This window comes from Aedes aegypti, chromosome 3, assembly GCF_002204515.2.
Source record: "Aedes aegypti strain LVP_AGWG chromosome 3, AaegL5.0 Primary Assembly, whole genome shotgun sequence".
Lineage (NCBI taxonomy): Eukaryota > Metazoa > Arthropoda > Insecta > Diptera > Culicidae > Aedes > Aedes aegypti.
In genome coordinates, this window is record NC_035109.1 from 274,741,568 (window position 1) to 274,763,761 (window position 22,194).

Genomic DNA, 22,194 nt, shown 5'->3' on the forward strand with positions numbered 1-22,194 from the left:
GTTCTCAAGTCTTGTGCTCTTGAAAATTTTAGGAGTGGCTTCGTTCTATAATCACCTTAAGAGTTTTTTACAAGAAACCCTGCAAGAATTTCTTCAAATGTTCATGTGGATTCCATCAAGAATCCATCCACGTTTCCTCCCAGAAATCCAAAATTCCTAGAGGAGTTCTTCGGACAAATCAATTTTTTTAAGGGATTTTTTCAGCATTTCATCCAAGTATGACTCCTGCAGTTTTACCAAACATTTCTTAAAAAGTATCTAAAAAAATCCCATGTAATCTTCAAAAGTTTATTCAAGGTCAAGGTCAGTTTAAACTACAGATTTTTTTTTCCAGTAAAACCTCCAATCATTCCTACACACATTTCTTAAAAGATTTTTTCTAATGTTTTTTGAGAAATTTCTATTTTTTTTCAAATAATTTCGGATTTGTTTTTACTTAAGACTTATTTGAGAAAATCTCAAAGAACTACTGGAGGAATCTTTGTAGAAATCACAGAAGGAATCTCTGGATCAAATGCTGAAGGTATTTTTAGAGAAATTCCTAGTTGAAATCTTATATAAATCCTGATAGATAATTTTAAAGAAAATACCGACAATTTTCTGGAGAAATAATAAATTGATTAAATTTTAGACGACGTTTTGACCGGGAGCTTTAAAGGATGCCCCAGAAAAAAAATCTTCCATTTTTGTAGTTTTCCTTAGAAAAAATCAGGTTGAAAAAAATAAATCTTGACGAAATTCCTTTGGAAATAATCACTAAATGAACTCCTTTAGAAATTTCCGAAGCAATATCTGAACATATGGGCAAATACTTGAAAAAAATTTCTGATGAAATTCTTAGAGAGCCCTTAAATATAGTAACTTTCAATTTCAAGTCCAGGGTTAAAATTGTTCTTTGCTCCACTGTGCACAAAATATTTGCTAACCATTGTCCTACCCATGGTTTCGAACGTGGCCGCGCCTCTGTTCCTGTGTCATATAATTTAAAATACAAACATGTAATTTTCAGTTTTCGCTATTAACAAAAACTTCTTTTGAATTGTTCAACATTATAGATGTTGACGTATTTTTTAAATCTTCTACCAAAAACTTCTCGAGACAAAAATAGAAAACTAGCTTTAAATATAAGTCGTATATTTCCCCCTTTTCCATAGATCGCATCACCGACCAGAGGTGACTCCCAGATCTTTTCCTCCCTCACTAATAAACACCTTTCCCGTGGTGATTGTGGAGATGCAGAGGTATTCTAGATCTCTAGAAGCAACAATCATTACACCCTAACATTCCTTCCCCATCCCAATTGACTGTAAGGACTTGGCCGGCGCCGTTATTGATCAATAATATTAGATCTGATAAAATTGCACTTCGAGATTAAGTGGAAACTCCCATCCCTTATTCATTTGGTTCGTAGTGTAATTCTTACCAGTTCCGATCAATCACGGAGTAGCAACCATTGACATGTACAGTCAGTCTATGCTATGCTATGTGGGACGGAGTCGACAGAGCGATTGGTTCGACAAGGAATGTAGGCAGATTCTGGAGGAGAAGAATGCAGCGCGGGCGGTCATGCTGCAGCAAGGGACCCGGCAGAACGTGGAGCGTTATAGACGGAAACGGCAACAGCAGACCCGTCTCTTTCGGCAGAAAAAACGCCGCCTGGAGGAGACGGAGTGCGAGGAGATTGAACAACTGTAAACACGCAAGTTCTAGTAACGGCTTCGTGCCGCGAGCCGAGATGTGCAGGGATAAGGATGGGAGCATTTTGACGGACGAGCGTGGAGTGATCGAAAGCTAAAAGCAGCACTTCGACGAACATCTGAATGGCGCAGAGAGCACAGGCAATGAAGATCAGGACAACGGGGGAAATGCCTTCGTCAGTACTGCGGGCGATGGAAACCAACCAGACCCCACTTTGAGGGAGGTTAAGGATGCCATTCACCAGCCCAAGAACAATAAAGCTGCTGGTAAGGATGGTATTGGAGCTGAACTCACAAAGATGGGCCCGGGGAGGCTGGCCATTTGTCTGCATCGGCTGATAGGCACAATCTGGGAAACAGAACAGATACTGGTCACTGTACGGCAAATCCTCCAAAAATGTCGTGAATACCAGGTCCCAACGCATCATGTTTTCATCGAATTCAAGGCGGCATACGATCGTATCGACCGCGTAGAGCTATGGAAAATCATGGACGAGAACTGCTTTCCCTTTGCTGATAAGAGCGACGATGGAAAATATAAAAGTTTTGAAAAATACAGTTTGATTTGTTATTGTTTTGGATACGCCGTGAAGCTAGTGCTACTATAGGAACAGAAATTAGACATAATTCTACTTTAGGCACAAGTGTTCCTATATCCGAGGAGGAACAAATAACTCGCAATAATCTATGTATACCATTATTTGGTATCATACCATAATTAGGTATTGTTCAATTGACAATACCTCATTTTGGCATTATAATAGTAATTGAAAAATATGTTTCAAACAATTATAAATACTTCATTTTGGTATTCGATAGCTATTGAGAACTGCAGGAGGTATTGAAGTTCTATTGGAAAATCTCACTTCTATATGAAAATCCATCATGTATTATTTAGGTATTATAATACCTGATCTTTGATTAGGTGTTTGTCGAATATTCATTCATTTATTTAGTTAACATCTAAACAGATAACACTGAATCAACAATTTCACACCACAATACTCGTTTCGTGGCCGCATCCCGACCAGCCAGAAGTTATAACAGAATGTGATGCCCTGATATGAATTTTTTTATCACCAGTTGTTATAAATCATGTACCGTTAGTAGTTAAAATAACAAAAAATCTAACAGAAATTGCAGCAAATTAAACTAAGATATAACAAATCCAGTTACAACTATATCAAAATTATTACAGAATGTGTTGCAAGGATTTTACAAAATAACAATATTATTGCAAATTATGTTACTGTTTATGACATCGGATGTTATTTGCAACAAACTCATAAATGCGATGTCAAAAATATAACAAATGTTGTTATAAATGTGTTACTTAAAATATAACAGATTAAGTACAAAGCCATCTTGATAACAAAATTTTATCAACTTCTGTTATTTTTAACTGCTGCTGTTAGGAATGTGTTACAATCTTGTTATGTGCTTCTGGTCGGGATCTCTCCATCCTCGTTTCTGCCCTACGCTCGCCAAATCGATACGCCCAATATGTAGAATATGCATGAGATATTATTTGAGGTATTCTACCTCTTATGCAGGGCTCATTCTTACCTCGCTCAGCTTGTAAGTATTGGAAATTTTCTGGTATGGAATACCTCAGTTTGGTAGTCAGTAGCACTTTTCTTCTGCTCGGGTAGTGGTACAAGTGATAACAAATACAAAAATATGAGTTTTCAGAGCTTTCATATATTTTCACAAAACCAAGTTAAAAAGCTTTCAGATGATATGAAAATAATGCCACTGGCTTCATTTTTCGATTTTATACGAATATTTCTTCTTAGCTATGCGGCTATTGGTACGTCGACCCTATGTCAATCATAAAAAAAATAAAATAAATCGCCGTTATGGATAGGCACTTAGAAATGTAGGTACAAAACTTCATGGAAATGCTCGGATATCACATACCCTTACTCGACCACCGCCATCGACCGCGCCAGCCGAGACAGTTTGGTCACGATCCGTGGAAGCAATCAGTCCGTCAGCTAGCCAGTAAGTGAGACGCGAATTGAAGTGCAGGTACTTCTCACCGATAACCGGTAGATAAACATAAGGAGGAGAACCGTAAAGTAGAATGCAACCGCACTTGATTGTCTTGTTGGCGGTAAAGCTGATGAATGATGACCGTAGGTATACCCCGACCCGGCAGTGAGAGTATCAATGATGACGATGACGATAATGATGGTTACAGGTGATAGAGCCCGCTGTCCGAGCTGATTTATATAGATGCCAGGGCGAACGATTTGGGTTTCGCCAGACATTTGTGAATGAGACGCCGCGAGCGTTGGACACGCGCGTGCTTTACAAGAGGGGGCTCATCGCGAACGTTGTTGGCGCGCCGCTAAAATTCCAGTCGAGATTTGTGGAATAAGTGGCGTAGAACAAAGTGCTCGGCGCGCGGGATTTGCACAAATTTGGCGCGAATGCTTGGAGAGTGAAAGTGAATTTGTGATATATAAAACGATACGATGGAGATTCTTGGGACTAGTGCTAGCATCTGGCTTGTGGTATTTGTTTGCAGCGTGAATTCGATCTACGGTAAAAATAAGTGTTAGACGAAAATGCAAGAACGTACACATGGTTTTCGGGTTAGGACGACAAAATAACCGTTCAAAACAATTTCGTTGAAATTGTTGGAGATATGATTTGTATTTCAATTTTTATTTTTGTTTTTGAAAAACTGTTTTTAAAGCCAGCCACAGTCAAGTGGTTATATTCTTTCAAGAACTCTGCAGTGATATATTTTGAGTGATTTGCCAGTTGAATATTTCATGAACGAAATTAACGTTTTAGCGTTGGAAAAATCACACGATGAGAAATTTCCACGAAGATTACCATACAGACCGTTGGATTATAAACAATAAAGACGTGCATTCTAATGAAGAAGAACATGGACCAGCGCCAATTGGATTGAGTATAGTTCATAAACCACGTGGATCCAATTTTATACGTTATTCAATAATCGGAAAGCGATTGTACAAAAGGTGGTGAAATTTGTAGCTGGTTAATGACTAGGGTGAAATCCCCCAGTATCTGACATCTAAGCTGTTTTATGTGATCTTGTTACCCATATATTATCATTTTTGTAAGGTACAAAAAAAATTAAAATATAAATACAAGTTTTGAAATTGCATTTTGATGAAATTTAAAGGAGACGCTTGTCTCTAATAGCCACCGTGTGACCATAATATAAACCGTGTTTTATTAATCTTCATATTTTTTTAGGAAACGTATAGAAGTGAAAAATAAATTGTGAAAGTTTCAATCAGATTCAAAAATACTTCAGTTATCTGGAATTTTTTAAATATTGTATGGAAAACGAGTTTTTATATTTCTCAGTCCATTTTCTCAATGCCTACTTTTTACAGATGTGACTAACTTGCGATTCACGGCAGCATATACCGTCAAGCTACCATTCACCGTGCATTTAAGAAAAAAGTGCACTTCCAAAAATTATATAATTTTTCCAAATAATTTAAAGCGTACTAGAATACCACTATGTAGCGTGCAATTATATAATAATTCAGGGAAAAATCTAAAACTAGTGATGCATAACACAACATTACTCAAAAATTATGTTTGAAAATGTCATGTTAAGGTCGCCTCGTACCGTTCTATGTCACCATTTACCGTGCAAACTAGTGCACCATTCACCGTGCGTATAGTTTTCGTCATGATTTAATTTTGTATCTTGAAAAAACGTTGTTGATAGAGCAATTATGTTGCTAGTAGTGTGAGCACTCATTTTTAATACATAGTATTCAAATATTCATTTACAATAACAACCATAAAAAGTTTTAAAATTGGCCAAATAGTTATTTTTTCATTAAAACCGTTATTGGAGGTTTGACTGTACTGTCCAAACCATTCTTCCTTCTTCTTTCTGGCGTTACGTCCCCACTGGGACAAAGCCTGCTTCTCAGCTTAGTGTTCTTATGAGCATTTCCACAGTTATTCACTGAGAGCTTACTATGCCAATGACCATTTTTGCATGCGTATATCGTGTGGCAGGTACGAAGATACTCTATGCCCTGGGAAGTCGAGAAAATTTCCAACCCGAAAAGATCCTCGACCGGTGGGATTCGAACCCACGACCCTCAGCTTGGTCATGCTGAATAGCTGCGCGTTTACCGCTACGGCTATCTGGTCCCCTGTCCAAACCATTCTATGTTCACTCAAAAACTAAATATGAAGTAGTTCAATGACGACATAACAATATATCTAATATTACCGAATAATTTCATGTCTTTTACACTAATGCACGGTAATAGGAACCATATATATTGGAAATGATCTATTCACCGTGCATTTGGGTTTCGACTGAAACTCAATAAAAAAATTCTAATTTGCATAAAATCTCATTGCTCATACGGTGAAATATATCTTACTAATAGTATCCACAGGGAAAACTTGTTAAAATTTTGAAAAATTTGATACTCTATCGTTAAAATGAAAAATGTGATTTTTTGGCATTTCTACTAAGAGTGTTGAAAAATCTCATTCTCAAACAGAATTCACATGATTTTGGCTACATAAACAAGGTTTTTCAAAATGATTTTTGACAAAAACTATATCATTTCATCAGTTTTATCTTATTTTGCTGACAAAAGAATAATTTGTGAAAATTGTATGAATATTCTGTAGGAATTTGTATATGTGCACAGTGAATGGAGGTCGCACGGTGACTGGTGACTGGTGACTCCTTCTTGGACAGCGGCTTTGAAAAAAAAACCTCTTAGAAGTTCTCGTCAATTATTCACTGAATATGATTGCTGACACAAACAAAAGAAATGGTGAATTTCTGGATACACAACATTTCTTCCAAAAAAGTGGGGTTCTAAAACTGTCACGGATTGGAAATCGTTAATATTGATAATTGCATCGAAATGAGCTATCAGTTTTTTAGTAAAATTTTCCTACCATCAAATCGAAGCAGCCTCTAGCCCAGGCCATTTGATTCTAGTGAGGAAACAAAGGGTGCCGCCAATCGTGATCAGTTGTTCCGAACTTGGAGGATACAGGCAGAAGATCTTGAACTTCATTAACGGAATCAAGGTTTCCTTCCAAATCGCAAAGAAAGGAGACTGTCGCGTTTTGCCGGAAACTCTTAATGTTCTCAAACATCATGAAGAGAAGAAGCACACAATTTTTACATATGACGACAAAACTGAACGTTTGTTCTAGATCGTCTTGAAAGGTTTCTTAAGTTATTATAAGTCACCTGAAGAAATAAAAAATGAGATTAATGATTAATTTGGATTTCCCCCAATCCAAGTAATCATGATGATCAAGAGAAACCCAATCCGAAATTCGTTGGAAAGGACGTTCTCAAGAATGTGAACTAAATAATACTTCAGCAAAAGTGATATATATAATATCAAAGCATTAGAAAAAGGAAACTTATATTCGATGTCCGTGTGACATGGGAACATTTCCAGAAACCTGGAAGAAAATTACAGAACCCCACTCAGTGCCGTCGGTGCCAACAGTGGGGTCATGAAATCAAACATTCCCGCATGGATGCTAAATGCATGGTTTGCGGAGGTTCTTCTCACGCTAAAGACGTCTGTCTTGTGAAGGAAGATACCCAAAAGGTTTGTATGCGCAAAATGCGAGGGTCTAACTCTTGGGATTGCCCTTTTCTCGCAAACGAATCGTTGAGGTTCGGACTAGGCAGATGAATGGCAACGTTTTTCGTAGCCAGAATTCTACCGGCCGAATGTCCAACAATTCTCATTTTGCAGTTAACGATCGCTTACTCTAAAATCATACCCATGAGGTTAATTATAATCATGCTCATTCAAAAGCAAGATTTTTTCCGTCGGGTAGCCGTACGAACCGTTTAATTTCGAATGGATTTACCCAAAGAAAGTTCTATTGCCTCAGGTAGTATCAGTTCCTCCATTTCAAATTGTATTTCTACGGATAACCGTTCTAATTGTTTAAAATCGAGCAGAGGTATTTGCTTAGGTCCTCATCAACAGTAAATCCTATCAGAAATCGGTCAAACAACAAATTGAGTACGTCTACGGACATCTCGGAATCTTATAAAATCCGTAGGTGTAAGAATATCGTCGATCAGACATTTTTTTACCGAAATACAGCAGGGCGCAGTCAACCTAGCGAATGGGTGGTAGATTTATTTTCTATGCGGTAAAAACGTTCCAGACTCACGCTAGCTACTATGGGAAAAAAAAAATACCACTAGATTCATAAAATTCACATAGAATCAAATTTAATAAATGTAACAATAGAAATTTCGGAACTAAGAATGCTCGTTTATATGTACCTCCTGATCTCACAAAGAACTCAGTGAGATAGAATCAAATTCCTCCAATGGCTGATGAAGCTTGGAACTAAACTTATGTCCTACAGATCGTTGAGAACATCTGATTTAAAAAAAATCAATTGATGTTCTACAAAGCGTTAAGATACACCTAATCTACGAAGAATAAGATCATATTAATGGTAAAATTCCCACGACCTTGCAAAGATCTATGTAAAATAATGTAAAATTACTCTGATGTGTTGATGAAGCTTGCAAATAACGATTGTTGTCATACAGGGCCTTATGATGCACTTGATCTACAAAGGATAAGGTTGAATTACTCTAAGGAGCATATACAGCTTGAAATTTTCAATCGGTGCTCTTCAGGGAGTTTAGATGCACCTGATTTACATATGGTAGCATAGCATAGCATAAACATTTGCACAAATCGTGGTTGGAATTTTGAAAATAAATACATTCACTGTTATAAAAGATTTCGGCCATATCTACAGTTAAGTTAACTTACTTATTCCTGAACATCTGGCCACGTCCTTACAAGAGCTTACTTAAGGCTAAGTAGCCCGTCATTCGTTTTGGCAACAATGATGACTTTTCAGCTTGCATTTCAAAGTGATAAAACTCAGTCTTGATGGTTTATGTTGACTTGAAAAAGTATCACTGTACGCACTAACATGCATAAAGTATGCTGATACTTCTTCAGCTGTGTCAGTGCAAAACCAACTGATTTTCTTTGATTCGAAAACGTGAGATGAATTAGCAACAATCATCAAATACAAATTTCAATGACGGCCTACTTCACCTTAAGGAAACAATCGAAACCGAAACTGCAAACAGTGTCAATTATGATGAAAATCATTTTCCCAAAATTTGAAGTGATTTGGACGAAATTTGGTTATGCACACGACATTTGAAATTTATATGGAGATTTCTATAGAAAACGCAAACCTTTTGTGCTCAGTCCTCTAACTGCTCGTCATAATAATCTATGGAAAAGTGAACAATCTCTTCTCATGTGAAATTTTCTCAACTACAACTTTTCCGAAGACCATATTTTGATGGGACGTAAGAATAAATTTGGTATTACTGATAACAAAGTCTAAATCATGCTGAGGTGATTATTTAATTACTCTCAGAGCAACACTGCTTTTTTGCTGTAGAACATAGTAGCATGGATTACTTTGATCTTTTCTTCTCGCCAGGAGCACCACTGTTGCCTGCCGAATAGTTGGTGAAGCATGTTAAATGAAAACCCACTTTATGATGATGAATAACAAATTTATTCTGACGTCCAATCAAAATGTGGTCTTCAGCAAAGTTGTAGCTGGAAGAATTTCACATGAGAAGAGTTTGTTGACTTCTCCATAAAATATTAGGGCTGAACACAAAATGGCGTGTGCATGGTCAAATATCGAATATCTTCCAAATCACTTCAAATTTATGGAGGATTATTTTTACCATGATTAAATTAACTCCAGGTCGTTGAAACAGCTCGGAAATTTCGATTGATTTTCAACAAGGCGTTCAGTTGCTACAGATCTATGTGGCATAAAGTCAAAAAGTACAGGCCTACGATGTAGGGTTATTTCGATTGATGTCATACAGGGCGTTGATCATTAAGATGCACCTAATCTACATAAGAAAAGGACATATTACTCCAGGGCGTTAATGCAACTTAGAGTTTACTATCGATGTTCGTTGGAATTTACTATTGATGGCCCCGAGGTGTAGCTGCCCTACACAAGACAATGTCAAATGACCCTAGGGCATTGATACAACTTGGAATTTTGAATTTTACAGAACTGTTTCTCATCTTGAGTAACCATAGAAAAACGGCTCGCTGAACATGCTCGGTTCAGCGTGCATTTTGCAAGGTCGGAAGTCAGCGGACCTCCTATTTAGAAACGTGGTTCTACAGAGTGTTAGGATACAGTATGGAAATTTTCAATTATTGTCCTACAGGGCGTTGATATGCAACTGATCTACATAAAATAACGTTTAATTATTCTGGCGTTGATACAGCTTTGCATTTTTGATTGATATCCATGTATTTTTGATCGATTGGTTTTCTACAGAGAGTTAAAATGTTATTGTTCTCTCAAAGATCTATGTGATATAAAGTCAAATACTCCATGATATTGATATTAAGACGCACCTTATCTAATTCTATTGGTTTCATAAAAAGCTTTAAGGAGCACCTGATCTTTATAAGATAAGGTCGAGTTGATACAGCTTGGAATTTTGATTGATGTCACATAGGACGATAAGATGCGTTTGATCAACATTAGATAAGGTCAAATCAATCCAGGCCGTTGATACAGCTTGGGTTTTCCAATTGATGCCCTACAGGACTTTAAGATGCAACTGATCGACGTGAAAATCACTCCAGGGCTCTAGATTGATTTCGGAAAGGTCTATCACATTTTCACTAACTTTTTTTCATTAACTCGGGTAAAAATCGAAAAAATAATCCGAGATAAGCCTCTTAGTTGTCGACTAAGCAGAACGACAGGGCTGCTTTCAAGCCCAAGCGTCAAATTCGACTATATTCGGTAATTTTAAGGCTAAGTAGCCCGTAATTTGTTTTGGCAATGGACTTTTGCACGAGTTTACTAATTTGACATTTGACCGGTGCCATATTCACTAGTTACCATGGTCACGTAAATAACTCGGCACCGCTCAAACATCAAATAACGAACTCGTGCATTGGTCCATAATGATGACTTTTCAGACTTTCAGCATTTCAAAGTGATAAATCTTAGTCTTGATAGTTTTTATTGACTTGAAAATGTATCACTGTAAGCGCTAACATGCATTAAGTATGCTCATACTTTTGCAGCTGTGTCAGGACAAAATCAACTGATATTCAACAAAGCGTACAAATTTCAATGACGGCTCACTTCGCCTTAAAATTACTCAATGTGTGCGCGATGTTTGACGTAGATTGTGTTGTTTTCGCTGCACTGTGAGCAGCTGTCATTTATGTTCGGTTTTTTGTATGCTTGAGCTGAATTTTGATGCAGAACAAGGAATTTTAAAGGAAATTAATATATTTCATCATGCTGAAGGAACGGGAGGAGATGCCCGTAGGTCTATATATTCTATTTAATCATTTTATCTTAGCGTTGATATGTTTTATTTTGACCATTCACTATATCACAGTGAGCCGTTAGGTGTGAGACAAATCTGAAAACTGATTGCTACAGAAATGAAAATGATACGACCAACAGAGAAAATGGCAAGTAAAAATTGCAATGCATTATTTTCAACAAACGTTCGAGATTTATCAAAATTTTATTGCACAATGGCTTGGATCAGAATCGTTCACTGCATTATTGGGAAAATTGCAGGTTCTCACTGATCAAAGCTCAATACGACAGATACTAGCATATCACCCTATACAAAAAAGCTTCTCATAGCTTTTAATTGTGTATTAGAAGTTGAGCTTGGATATGAATTCAACAGAAATTCGCAGGATCTAGCTATGCAACCCCCAGATAGCCGTAGCGGTAAACGCGCAGCTATTTAGCAAGACCAAGCTGAGGGTCGTGGGTTCGAATCCCACCGGTCGAGGATCTTTTCGGGTTGGAAATTTTCTCGACTTCCCAGGGCATAGAGTATCTTCGTACCTGCCACACGATATACGCATGCAAAAATGGTCATTGGCATAGTAAGCTCTCAGTTAATAACTGTGGAAGTGCTCATAAGAACACTTAGCTGAGAATCAGGCTCTGTCCCAGTGGGGACGTAACTCCAGAAAGAAGAAGCTATGCAACCCCAAGAATCCTATAAGAATCTCCAGGTGTCCGTTAAGAATCTACAGAAACCCGTTAGAACTCTGAAGTAGCTCGCTTCCTATCGATCCACAGAATCTTACTTAGAGTTATTAGGATCTTGCTTAGGAGCCAGATAAGAATTGGCATCTACAAAAAAGTTTTCTAGGAATTTTGGGGATATCGCTTGAAATTTTAAGATTCCGCTGCGATATAACTGAAATTCTCAAGTTTCGTTCAAAATTCTCAAAAGCTCATGAGTGCTTTCCAGAGTGCCACTTGCAATCTCCAAATTCCGCTGGAAACCTTTTAAGTCTCTTCAATATCTTGCCAGAAATATTAAAAGTACATCTAGAAATCCACAGTATTCCGCAAGAAATTCGCAGGCCGCCTTAGAAATCTCAGGAGTTAAAAAGGAATTGACAGATTTTGCACTGCACCCCCAATATATATTCTTAGGATCTCGCAAGAAACCCCTAATATCCTATGGGAATACCCATATTTCACTTATTTTGAATACGCTGAAAATTCTCATAAGCTTAGAAAGCTCCTAGACTCAGCCAGGGGTCATCAAGATCAATAAACATTTTGATATCTTAATGCGGCAGGCATACTTGATTAAAATCTTGATATGGCACGCATTATACTCTAGCCTGAGCAAAACTGGAATAGAATGTTGGATCGTTTCTTAAAATAATCAAACACCATACAGAGTATCTATCGCATTCATCGCACGCTTTAGCAGTGATGGAAAGTGGCGAACGCTTCATCTGAACTGGAACAAAAACAAAACCGAACGCTCCCGAGGGTCAGAGCGCTGGCTTACTCGCATCTGTCGACTCCCGAGTAACTGAAGCAAAAAGTGATTCGCGAACGTGTTCGGAGCTGCTCAGAGTCATATTGTGCTTTTGGGAAAAAAGCTGCTTACCCTCCGTGATTTATGGTTTTCAAGGGCTTTTGACTACAAACTAGTAGTTTACTATCGATATGATGGTTATACAATTAATTTGTCTGTCAAAACCATAATAAATCACACCTTGCTTGGTTACTCGCGAGTAAACGCTCGCGAGCTTGTTGCTACTTCTTTTGACATGTTCTCCCGAGCAGACGGGTGCGGGCTTACTCACACCTAGCCAGATCCCGAGTCTGTGATGTTTGTTATGCGTTGGTATACACTCGTGAGCTGCTTTGTGATGCGAACTTTTCCAGCACTGCGCTTTAGGGGTCTATTTTACAAATTTTGCACCGCTCAAACGTCAAATTTGTGAACTCGTGCATCGGTCCATGGGAGTCGACGGGTGACATCTGGAAGATGCATGCTTACTTTGATCGACAGTGACTACAGATGAGTCACATGAATCTGCTCGATTTAAAAAATAGACCCCTTAATGACCTTATTTTAAAGTGCAATTTAGACTGTGTCAAAAGAACTACAATTTGCATAAATGACATATAATAACGCATAATCGCATAACTGTCCCAAGCGCCAATTTCATTATTTTCCCAGAAAAACCATGCAATTTGTACTTTTATTGCGCATAACGATGTAAGAAGTTATTTGCAAACATGTCTCTTCATACTCGTAGCTGCAAAAGTGACTTATACGCTTTTATGCAAAAAAAAATCACATTTTATTCTAATGTTTCTGTTTTTAATACAAAATGTGAATACAATCTTGGAAACCACATATTAAATATATTATCTAAAGCATAAACTTGCTCTGGTGTAATGTCTGGTTGAGCCGAGACAACATAGTGTTGCAAGATTTTCGGATTTTGTATCACAAACTACTCATTTTCATACTTGTGGTGGTTAAGTAGTATACTTCAAAATAGTAAAAAATCTCGAAGAGTTGCAGGGAGTTGCAGCTTTATCTTTCAGACCACTTAGAGGACGCTCTAAGAAACATGTCTGTGCGTGGTTTGAGGTGGTACTCGGTGGAACTTTTTTTGAATCGATATTCAAAGTTACATATTAGTATTTCATAAGTTTGATTTCATAGCCAACTCAACGTGCCAACTTCTCATATTCAAAGTTAAAATTGGTGTTCTTATTACATCAAATATACTTTACCAACCTTCAACCATGCTCTCTTCTAGATTTTGATTGAATAGGTTGGTTTCAACACTCTCCGTGCTAGATGAAAAGAATGCTGAAAATATGCGACAAAATTTTGGTTCTCTGCTACTCCGACAACTGTCACTTTCGACGCTTGTTGTAGTAGTTTTAGTGCTTTGTATAACTTATGAATACTTGTTTCAATAATGGATGCTATCTATAAACACTTGTGGATACTTATTTTCGCCGGATAAAATTACTTGAAATTTGTCTATGGAGCAACGCACTGTGCGTCGTATCTCTCAACTTTTTATGGAATTTCATAAAATATGAAATGGAAATATGGAATTTCATAAAATAAATTACGTAAACTCGTATTTAAGTAAATTTCAGAATTGTTCACATTATATAATTCGTTAATTAAAAGAACAGTGAGCTGAACTGCCCATAACTGCATAACAGTCATATTCGACATTTTTGAAGATTTGGAGTTAATACCGTGGAACGTCGTGAAATCATCAATACGTTCGACTAACTTAATAAAATCTGTGTGATCTGTTCTAGGAAATTCGAAAAAAGTACCAAGCTGTTTTGTCGCATTGCTAAATATAACCGCATAACAGTCACGTTGATATTATACATGGGCCACATAAGGACTGTTCATTTTATAAAGTGGACACCTTGTGCATGCTGTATCTTTTTAATTTATCAATGAAATTTCAATCGGTTTTCTGCACATCGTTCGACTAGTATTGTACAATGTTGTGATAATGAAAATTCTCTAAAATAATTAAATTTCACATGAATATGGAACAACGATTGAAACGGACGATTTTTGGAGGTTATCAAAATCAATGATTGTTAGAAATTTGCTGGAAAATTCGACAATTTATATGTTTTATTTTCAAAAAAGGCTTGTTCTTCGAAAGCATCATCAATCAGAAGTCTGATGGAAAAAATCAAGTTATTTTTGGAACAACAATTTTACAGATATAATAAAATCATTTTTCCCTTATATTTTTTAGAGAAAAATATTTTAAATTTAAAGGGAATTGATATGAGTAGAATTTTTTGGTTAAAAGTAAGTCCTGAGGAAAGTGCTAATATAGTATTAATATGAAAAATAACTTACGCCTTCATAGAGTTACTTATTTAGTCCTCACGTCACATTTAAATCACAATAGAAACGCAATTGCTTTATTCTTAGAAGACCTTTCAAAATACATTGACAATCATCAAAATTGGCAACACTGCTGTAATAAAATCGATTTTGTTTTCCACATATTATTTTCATAATATGTTATTCTGAGATTACCAATTGAAATATTCGGAGAAAACCGTTTACAATTTGCTGTAGATCGATAAATATGCGTACATGATTTTAAAAGTATGAGACTTTTTAGTAAACCTACCATAAACAGTAAAATTTATACTCAAGACAGTGGTTTAAACTCACGATTTAGCTCTCATTCATACAAATATAGTTTCTTTAGTAATCCGAACTAGTTTTGAATACGCTTTTTACTTTTCTCTTTTGCTGGGAGTAAAAGGATGGTGTATCAGCAAATTTGGCCATAAATGGGTAAATTTCTAAAGTTACCTAATGTCAGAGAATTGTGGAATATAATTGTTTTTTTTTTTTAAAGCTATACCTTTAGTAGAATAGTAAAGGATACAAACATACAATTTATTCACAAAAATTAGGATTTTTGTTTTGCGAAAAATAATGGTAAACTTTGACGAACAGCTTATCCTAGGAGTTTTTGGAAAAACTATATAGCTCTTCAACCAAAAGCATTTTCTAAGATCTTATATTTTCAGAGCATTGTAGAATAATAGTTGAACGATGTACTAAAAACCGATTACGATTTTATCAATAAATTAAAAAGTTATAGCATAAACAAAGTGTCCACTTTATAAAATGAACAGTCCTTAATTAAGTGGTAATGAAATATCTATCAGAGTTATTTTCTGTCTGTTCACCCAATATGGGGTCTGCACAAATTATGTCACGCTCCAAAGGGGGGGAGGGGGTCGAGCCAAGTGTGACAAGCCTTACAAAATTTTCGGAGGACTCATACAAAAAGTGTGACAAAGGGGAGGGGGAGGGGGTCGAAAAAGTTGAAATTTAGCGTGACATAATTTGTGTAGGTAGGTAATTTGTGTACCATCCCTATGTGAGATGAGCTGTACAAAATTTCAGCTTCATATAGGTATTGTTGAGTCCTCAGTATTCTTTTGAAAGTTTAGCTTATTCCCATACTGACGAAAAATGCACACTTTGTACCCCATTTACTCAATGCCTACTTTTGTCGAATGTTACAAATATGCAGTTATGGGCAGTGAAGAGGCGATACGAAATTTTAGATAGAAACTCTATGTGAGTTATGGACTTTTTGCTCCTCTCGTGTCAATGTTGTTTGAACAAAGATTTTTCAAATCTGAAGAAAAATTTCATTAACTGTATCACCAACCAGCATACTCAAGTGAACAGGTCATAAAGCCTGCATGCCTGAAAAAAAAGTTAGATTTCTCGTTTGGCTGCTAATTTAGATTAATGACTTCATGAAGCTTGACGACCACACGGACATCAAGAATTTAGTAAGCTCATACGGTATTCCTAGATCTTGGTGAGATTTGGGGCAATATCGGCGAAAATTTCGCTCTGGATTGCGGTTAGCGTGAACCTGATTTGCTTTTCAAATGACTAAAACAGAAGACACAATGGGGTTAAAAAAAATACAAATTTTAATGATATGGAAAAACGTCAAAAACGGATCTATTTTGTTATCAAAATCGGGGGATGTCAAAAACAAAGAATGTTAAAAACAGAATCCCACTGTACTTGAAAAAAAAAAAATGGAAGATTTCAGCTAATGCTTCCAAAACTCAACTAACTTATAATATTCCCACACTGCCGTGAATCGCAAGTCAGTCCCATCTGTAAAAAGTAGGCATTGAGAAAATGGGCTGTGAACGTTCTGAATTCGTTTTCCATACGAATATTCAAAAAGGTCTAGAAATTGAAACATGTTAAAATTTTAATGAAACTTTTACAATTTGCTTATTACTACGATATATTTCCGAGAAAAATAAAAAGATGATCAAAAGACGGTTCATATTTTGGTTCAACGGTACGAAAATCTGTGGTGGGACTGATATGCAGTTACTTTTCATTATAGGACAATTTGACTTGCAGTTTTTTCGTAATTTTTCCGAATAAATTATATTATCTCATAAGTGCAGCTGAAAGAGAATTGGAAGATTGGAAGATATGTTGAAAACTGATATATTGATATCTGGCGCGAAAGTGACGGTAGTGAATTATCGTAGGAGGTACATCAAAATTCAACCGGTAGATTTAAAAGCGAGCGTAAAAAAAAGGCACTCCGTGCTTGTGGCCACTACTGTGCCGGAATCAGTTTTATCTGTATCTTCCTTACCGATACAGTTCTATTTTTAACTAATCTATATTTACATCTGCTTTCACTCTCTTCTGCTCTTTTGCTTTCACACCGAGCAGGTAGGAGAGTGCTCTACTGTTGGTCCAATCGATTTCCATAAGCCATAGTCCACTGCTCTTGCGGTGGTTCGTTTTGCCGTGTTCCTGAGTCGTTTGAGGCTAGCTGCCTGCGAAGTGGGTCAGTTTGTCTCAGTCACCATCTGATACTGACGGAGGATGGATGTGCTTCCCTATGCACGGTCCTCCGTGCGGCATCTTCTGGTGGCTGGACGGGTTATTTTTTGGAGGGGCTGGGAATTGAATCCATGACTTTCCGCTTATGAAGCGAAAGCGTAACCTCAAGGCTACGGGCCCCCCCTAGAAGGGAACTTGAAACACTTATGGTCCGACGTACAATTATGTTTAAGACATACATGAAACGAGTGAACGGAGTGATCGTTGTCTATCCTTCGAAAAAGGCACAATAAATGTGACCGAAACGTCAGGTGTAGAACGGAAATCCGTTTATGATTCCTACACGGGAAAAAATTCTGTGGTGAAAATAACTATTTTAGCTGACTACACCCATTCTTGAAACTACCATGGAAATTCAGACCAATTTACTATGTTTACGGTACACCCCACCGCATTACTGGTACATTTGACAGAAATAATTTACAACAATCTGATTCCGACTACAGACATGGTAAAATCAAGCGCATTTCTGGTCTGCTGAAAATTGCCGGTGCGAGCGCTTAAGTTAACCCCCTAAAATGGTAGTTTTTACCGCACAATTTTTTTGCGTGTAGAGATTGAAAGCCGAAAACCAAAAAACATAACCTCCATCACAGTCGATTCCTGTACATTGAAAACTGAACTCAACTCAATTTTGACCAGATGGGACTGACTTCACGGCAGCACATGTACCGAAAGCTGTTCATTTGAAACCTTCAAGTAGACATGTTGGGGCTCAGATAGCCGTAGCGGTAAACGCGCAGCTATTCAGCAAGACCAAGCTGAGGGTCGTGGGTTCGAATCCCACCGGTCGAGGATCTTTTCGGGTTGGAAATTTTCTCGACTTCCCAGGGCATAGATTATAATCGTACCTGCCACACGATATACACATGCAAAAATGGTCATTGGCATAGTAAGCTCTCAGTTAATAACTGTGGAAGTGCTCATTAGAACACTGAGCTGAGAAGCAGGCTCCCAATGGGGACATAATGCCAGAAAGAAGAAGAAGTAGACATGTAGTAATTAGCCAGATGGAGTTAAGTATCTAGTATGCATGCTGTACCAATATGGACCACCTGTTGTAATATCAGGAAGCAAATTCTGCAAACGATTCTGAATGATTTTGAAGCTTCCTCCCTGGTATAGTATTAATGAATTACATAGAATATCTAATGTTTAAACATAGGAACGAATGTTGAATAAAATTATTAATAAAGTTAGTTAATAATAAAGTTTATAAATAAAAAATAATAAAGTTAAGTTAATAATTAAATCGTTGCAATCTTCTATACATGCGTTATATGCTTAGGTTAAGTACGGTTAAGATTATTGAAATCATTTTTTCTGTCATAAGAAAAGGAAAAGCTCTAATTTTCGACCTACAAGAATTCTGTGCCAATTTTTGGATTTTCATACAAAGTAGGCGAAAATCGTATGAATGGGTCGAAAATTGGTGGAAATCAACTCATCTGTAAATATTCCGAACTGCTACGGAAAATGAAATTTAATATGTTGTTTATAAAATGTTAATAAAAGCTTAATTTAGTTTTACCAAATTAGGATGATAGTGTTTTCTAACACAGAACACCTAAATATAAGAAATTAATGTAATGTTAGGAAAGATACTGAGAAAGGAATTGATACTATTTGATTAATTGATAAATTGATAAAGAAATATAGAGAAATTTACAAAGGTAACAGCAAACATGAATACTGCCATGCATAGAATAAAAGCATAGTACCAGGTGTATTGCCCTATAACAGTAATTTGAAGTGTGGCACACGTATTTACTTTTGTGTCAAATACAAACAATCAATATTTACCTATTATACATTGGGCATGTGAACCGTTCATTTCAGAAGTATTCTGCTTAACGACAGCTATATGCGCACCTATTGAATGCATGTTCATAAGACTTTGATTGAATCTGGCTCTTGAGAAGCGTTTACGTCAAAACACTGGTCTACTCGCTGTATGCTCTGCAAATAGTAATATGTAATATTAGACATGAACGATATTAGATAACAGTCATCTAACCCAAGCGCCAATGGGAATAACCGTTTGTCATCCTTCCCGTTTCAGTTCCATCGCTGTTTGATTTCATCAATCACATGCCGATGTCGAATGACTCCTCACTCAACGAGACCACACTCCTCCTGGACTGGGACAGCCGGGCCAGCATAGAGTTTCTCCCGGGAGCCAATGAATCTCTTTCCCCAGTGGTTTGTGTCCTTACAACTTCGATGGATGATCTGCCACCGGATCTCTTCTCGAGTAAGTAGAACGTTTAAACTGTAGATGCTCAGGACGATTTTACTGTTGCTGAAAACGCTATAACTTTACGATTTTCTAATATTTTCAATCAAAGTGCATATTATCTCATTCCTCCGAATCTTCTCTCCATGCACCTTTAAAGCATTAACAGTCGCCTAGTTATAGGATTTTAAGCAAAGTAAAACATTCCTAGATATTTAAGGGTTAAGACGTGGTATGGTTAGAAATTACTAAATACTCGTTCTCATTTTGCGAAAGTTTAGAAACCGAACGGCTAAACGGAGCGATCATACTTCACTTCTTAGCTGCCATCTACTTTTTTACGATATTAGCCTACGTATGTAGCGAGTACTTCTTGCCATCGGTGGAGTACATCTGTGAAGATCTGCATCTGTCTGAGGTATGGCACAGCTCTGAGTGTATGTACAGTTGGATCACATTTGAAAAATATTTGCTTTTGAAATTTCAGGATGTAGCTGCAGCAACTTTTATGGCGACGGCAACATCTATGCCGGAATTCTTCACAAACACCATCAGTACCTTGGTGGTCGATTCAGACATGGGCTTGGGGACCATCATGGGTTCCATGCTGTTCAACACTTTGGGAGTTGCCGCATTAGTTGGTTTGTTAACCAAATCGGTAAGTATTATCTTCGACAAATTGGACAAGTCTGATTGAGTTTTGACACATCTACAGCACGTGAAACTTGATTGGTGGCCGTTAACACGCGACTCGATCATCGTTATCATCAGTACAAGCTCACTGGTTTCTTGCCTTTGGGATGAACGAGTCTACTGGTATGAATCGCTCGTTTTCGTCGTTCTCTACGTACTATATTTCTTAGTCATGTTCCAAAACGATCGCATGAAGCGAATAGCAGTTTCCTTGATCGAAGATCGTTGGAATCTCTGCCGAAGGCTGGAGAAGAAATCTTCCGATGAACCCCAATCGGAATATAAAAACCATCGAAAGTACTCGATAGCCGTGCTGGGAGAGGCCATCAATACCAACTTACGTATCCCAACCAGTGATAAGGAAGCTCCTCGTATCTCGTACGATTCCAGTGGCGAATCGGATCAATCCGACGATAGCAGAATGCATCTGCTGAAGATATCGAAAGACTCGTGGCTGGGAGTTTTCTGGTGGTTTTACACCTGGCCTTTCCGGGTGATAGTCAACGTAACGATTCCAGATCCCCGGAAGCATCGTAAATTATATCCGTTGACATTCTTTATGTGCATAGCGTGGATCGGTGGTACAGCTTACATGGTGTTCTGGATGATGACGATCATTGGAAGTACGTTTGATGTGCCGGAAACGGTCATGGGACTTACCTTCCTCGCGTTCGGCGGATGCATGCCCGAGGCAGTTTCGGCCATTACGGTGATAAGAAAAGGTAAAGCGTCGCTTTTTGACCCCTGTAAGGCCGGTTCAAGAATATTTGTCCAAATTGCTTAGTAAATAACTAATAAGTATCTGGGTTTACTGCTATTCAAAAACATCTACTTTCATATCTTGGGATTTCATAACCCATCTTGACCGGAATAATTTCAACCATCGGGAAACAAGGTGTCCATTTGTGAGAGCATAAGAAACTGGTTGATTTTGGATTGCATGAAGTGAAATGTAAATGTGTTAAATGCAACATTAACAAAAACAAATTGAAAATAAAATACTATTTTCACCTGATGTCAACACTTCAATAACAACTGTTTTCATCTTCTGTTTTATTTCATCCAACAGGAAATGGCTCCATGGGCGTATCGAACTCGCTGGGTGCAAACACCCTAGCAATCCTGTTCTCATTAGGACTACCGTGGTTCATCCGGAATATGATGGAAGGAGGAGCCATCACTGGAGCTTACATCGAAATAAATTCCTATGGAATGCAGTATTCGGTTTTGGCTCTATTTCTAGCAGTAGGGATTCTCTATCTGGTGCTTTATTTATCAAAGTTCACGCTACGAAAGTTGGTAGGATTAGCACTGTTGATTGCGTACTTGATCATTGTCTCTTTTATGATTCTAGTCGAATTAGATGTATTTTTTCCGTCGAAAAATATTTGTTGAATATACAATTTGTTATTATTTACGTTACCTATTGTTTTTATTATTGTTGACCAATTCCAAAGTTTCGAAAATCTACTGAGTGTGCTTTATTTTACGTCGGTCCGGAAAATCGGATAATTTTGTGAAAAATCAATCAATTTCTAAAAATGAGGTATTTTTATTTAATCCGGGCCTTTACAATGCATTCGGATTTTTTCATGAAAACATCAATCAAACGACTGCCTAATTTGTCATAGCTCTTTTAGCAGCATTTTTGGGACCGTCTACAAATGACGCAGCATTTTAGGGGGGAGGGAGGAGTCTACGATTTTGCTACGAACATTGGCGTAGGAACAGGGGGGGGGCAG

At 37.4% G+C, this 22,194-nt stretch overlaps 1 protein-coding gene across 1 annotated transcript; it reads left to right on the forward strand.

The window, feature by feature from the left end:
- Positions 1-3,951: 3,951 nt before the first annotated feature.
- LOC5565484 (sodium/potassium/calcium exchanger 4) lies at positions 3,952-21,869 on the forward strand. The gene is made up of 6 exons (XM_021851344.1): positions 3,952-4,247; positions 19,586-19,777; positions 20,041-20,177; positions 20,247-20,417; positions 20,475-21,174; positions 21,522-21,869. Exons 1-6 carry the CDS (start codon positions 4,178-4,180, stop codon positions 21,845-21,847), a joined length of 1,596 nt encoding a protein of 531 aa, XP_021707036.1. The 5' UTR covers positions 3,952-4,177; the 3' UTR covers positions 21,848-21,869.
- The last annotated feature ends 325 nt before the right edge of the window (positions 21,870-22,194 follow it).

Excerpts from the sequence above, each read along its gene's own strand:
- LOC5565484 (XM_021851344.1), top strand. The coding sequence starts at position 4,178 with ATGGAGATTCTTGGGACTAGTGCTAGCATCTGGCTTGTGGTATTTGTT. Across the intron at positions 19,778-20,040 it reads GCCACCGGATCTCTTCTCGA|AAACCGAACGGCTAAACGGA; the intron begins GTAAGTAGAACG and ends GCGAAAGTTTAG. Across the intron at positions 21,175-21,521 it reads CATTACGGTGATAAGAAAAG|GAAATGGCTCCATGGGCGTA; the intron begins GTAAAGCGTCGC and ends TTCATCCAACAG.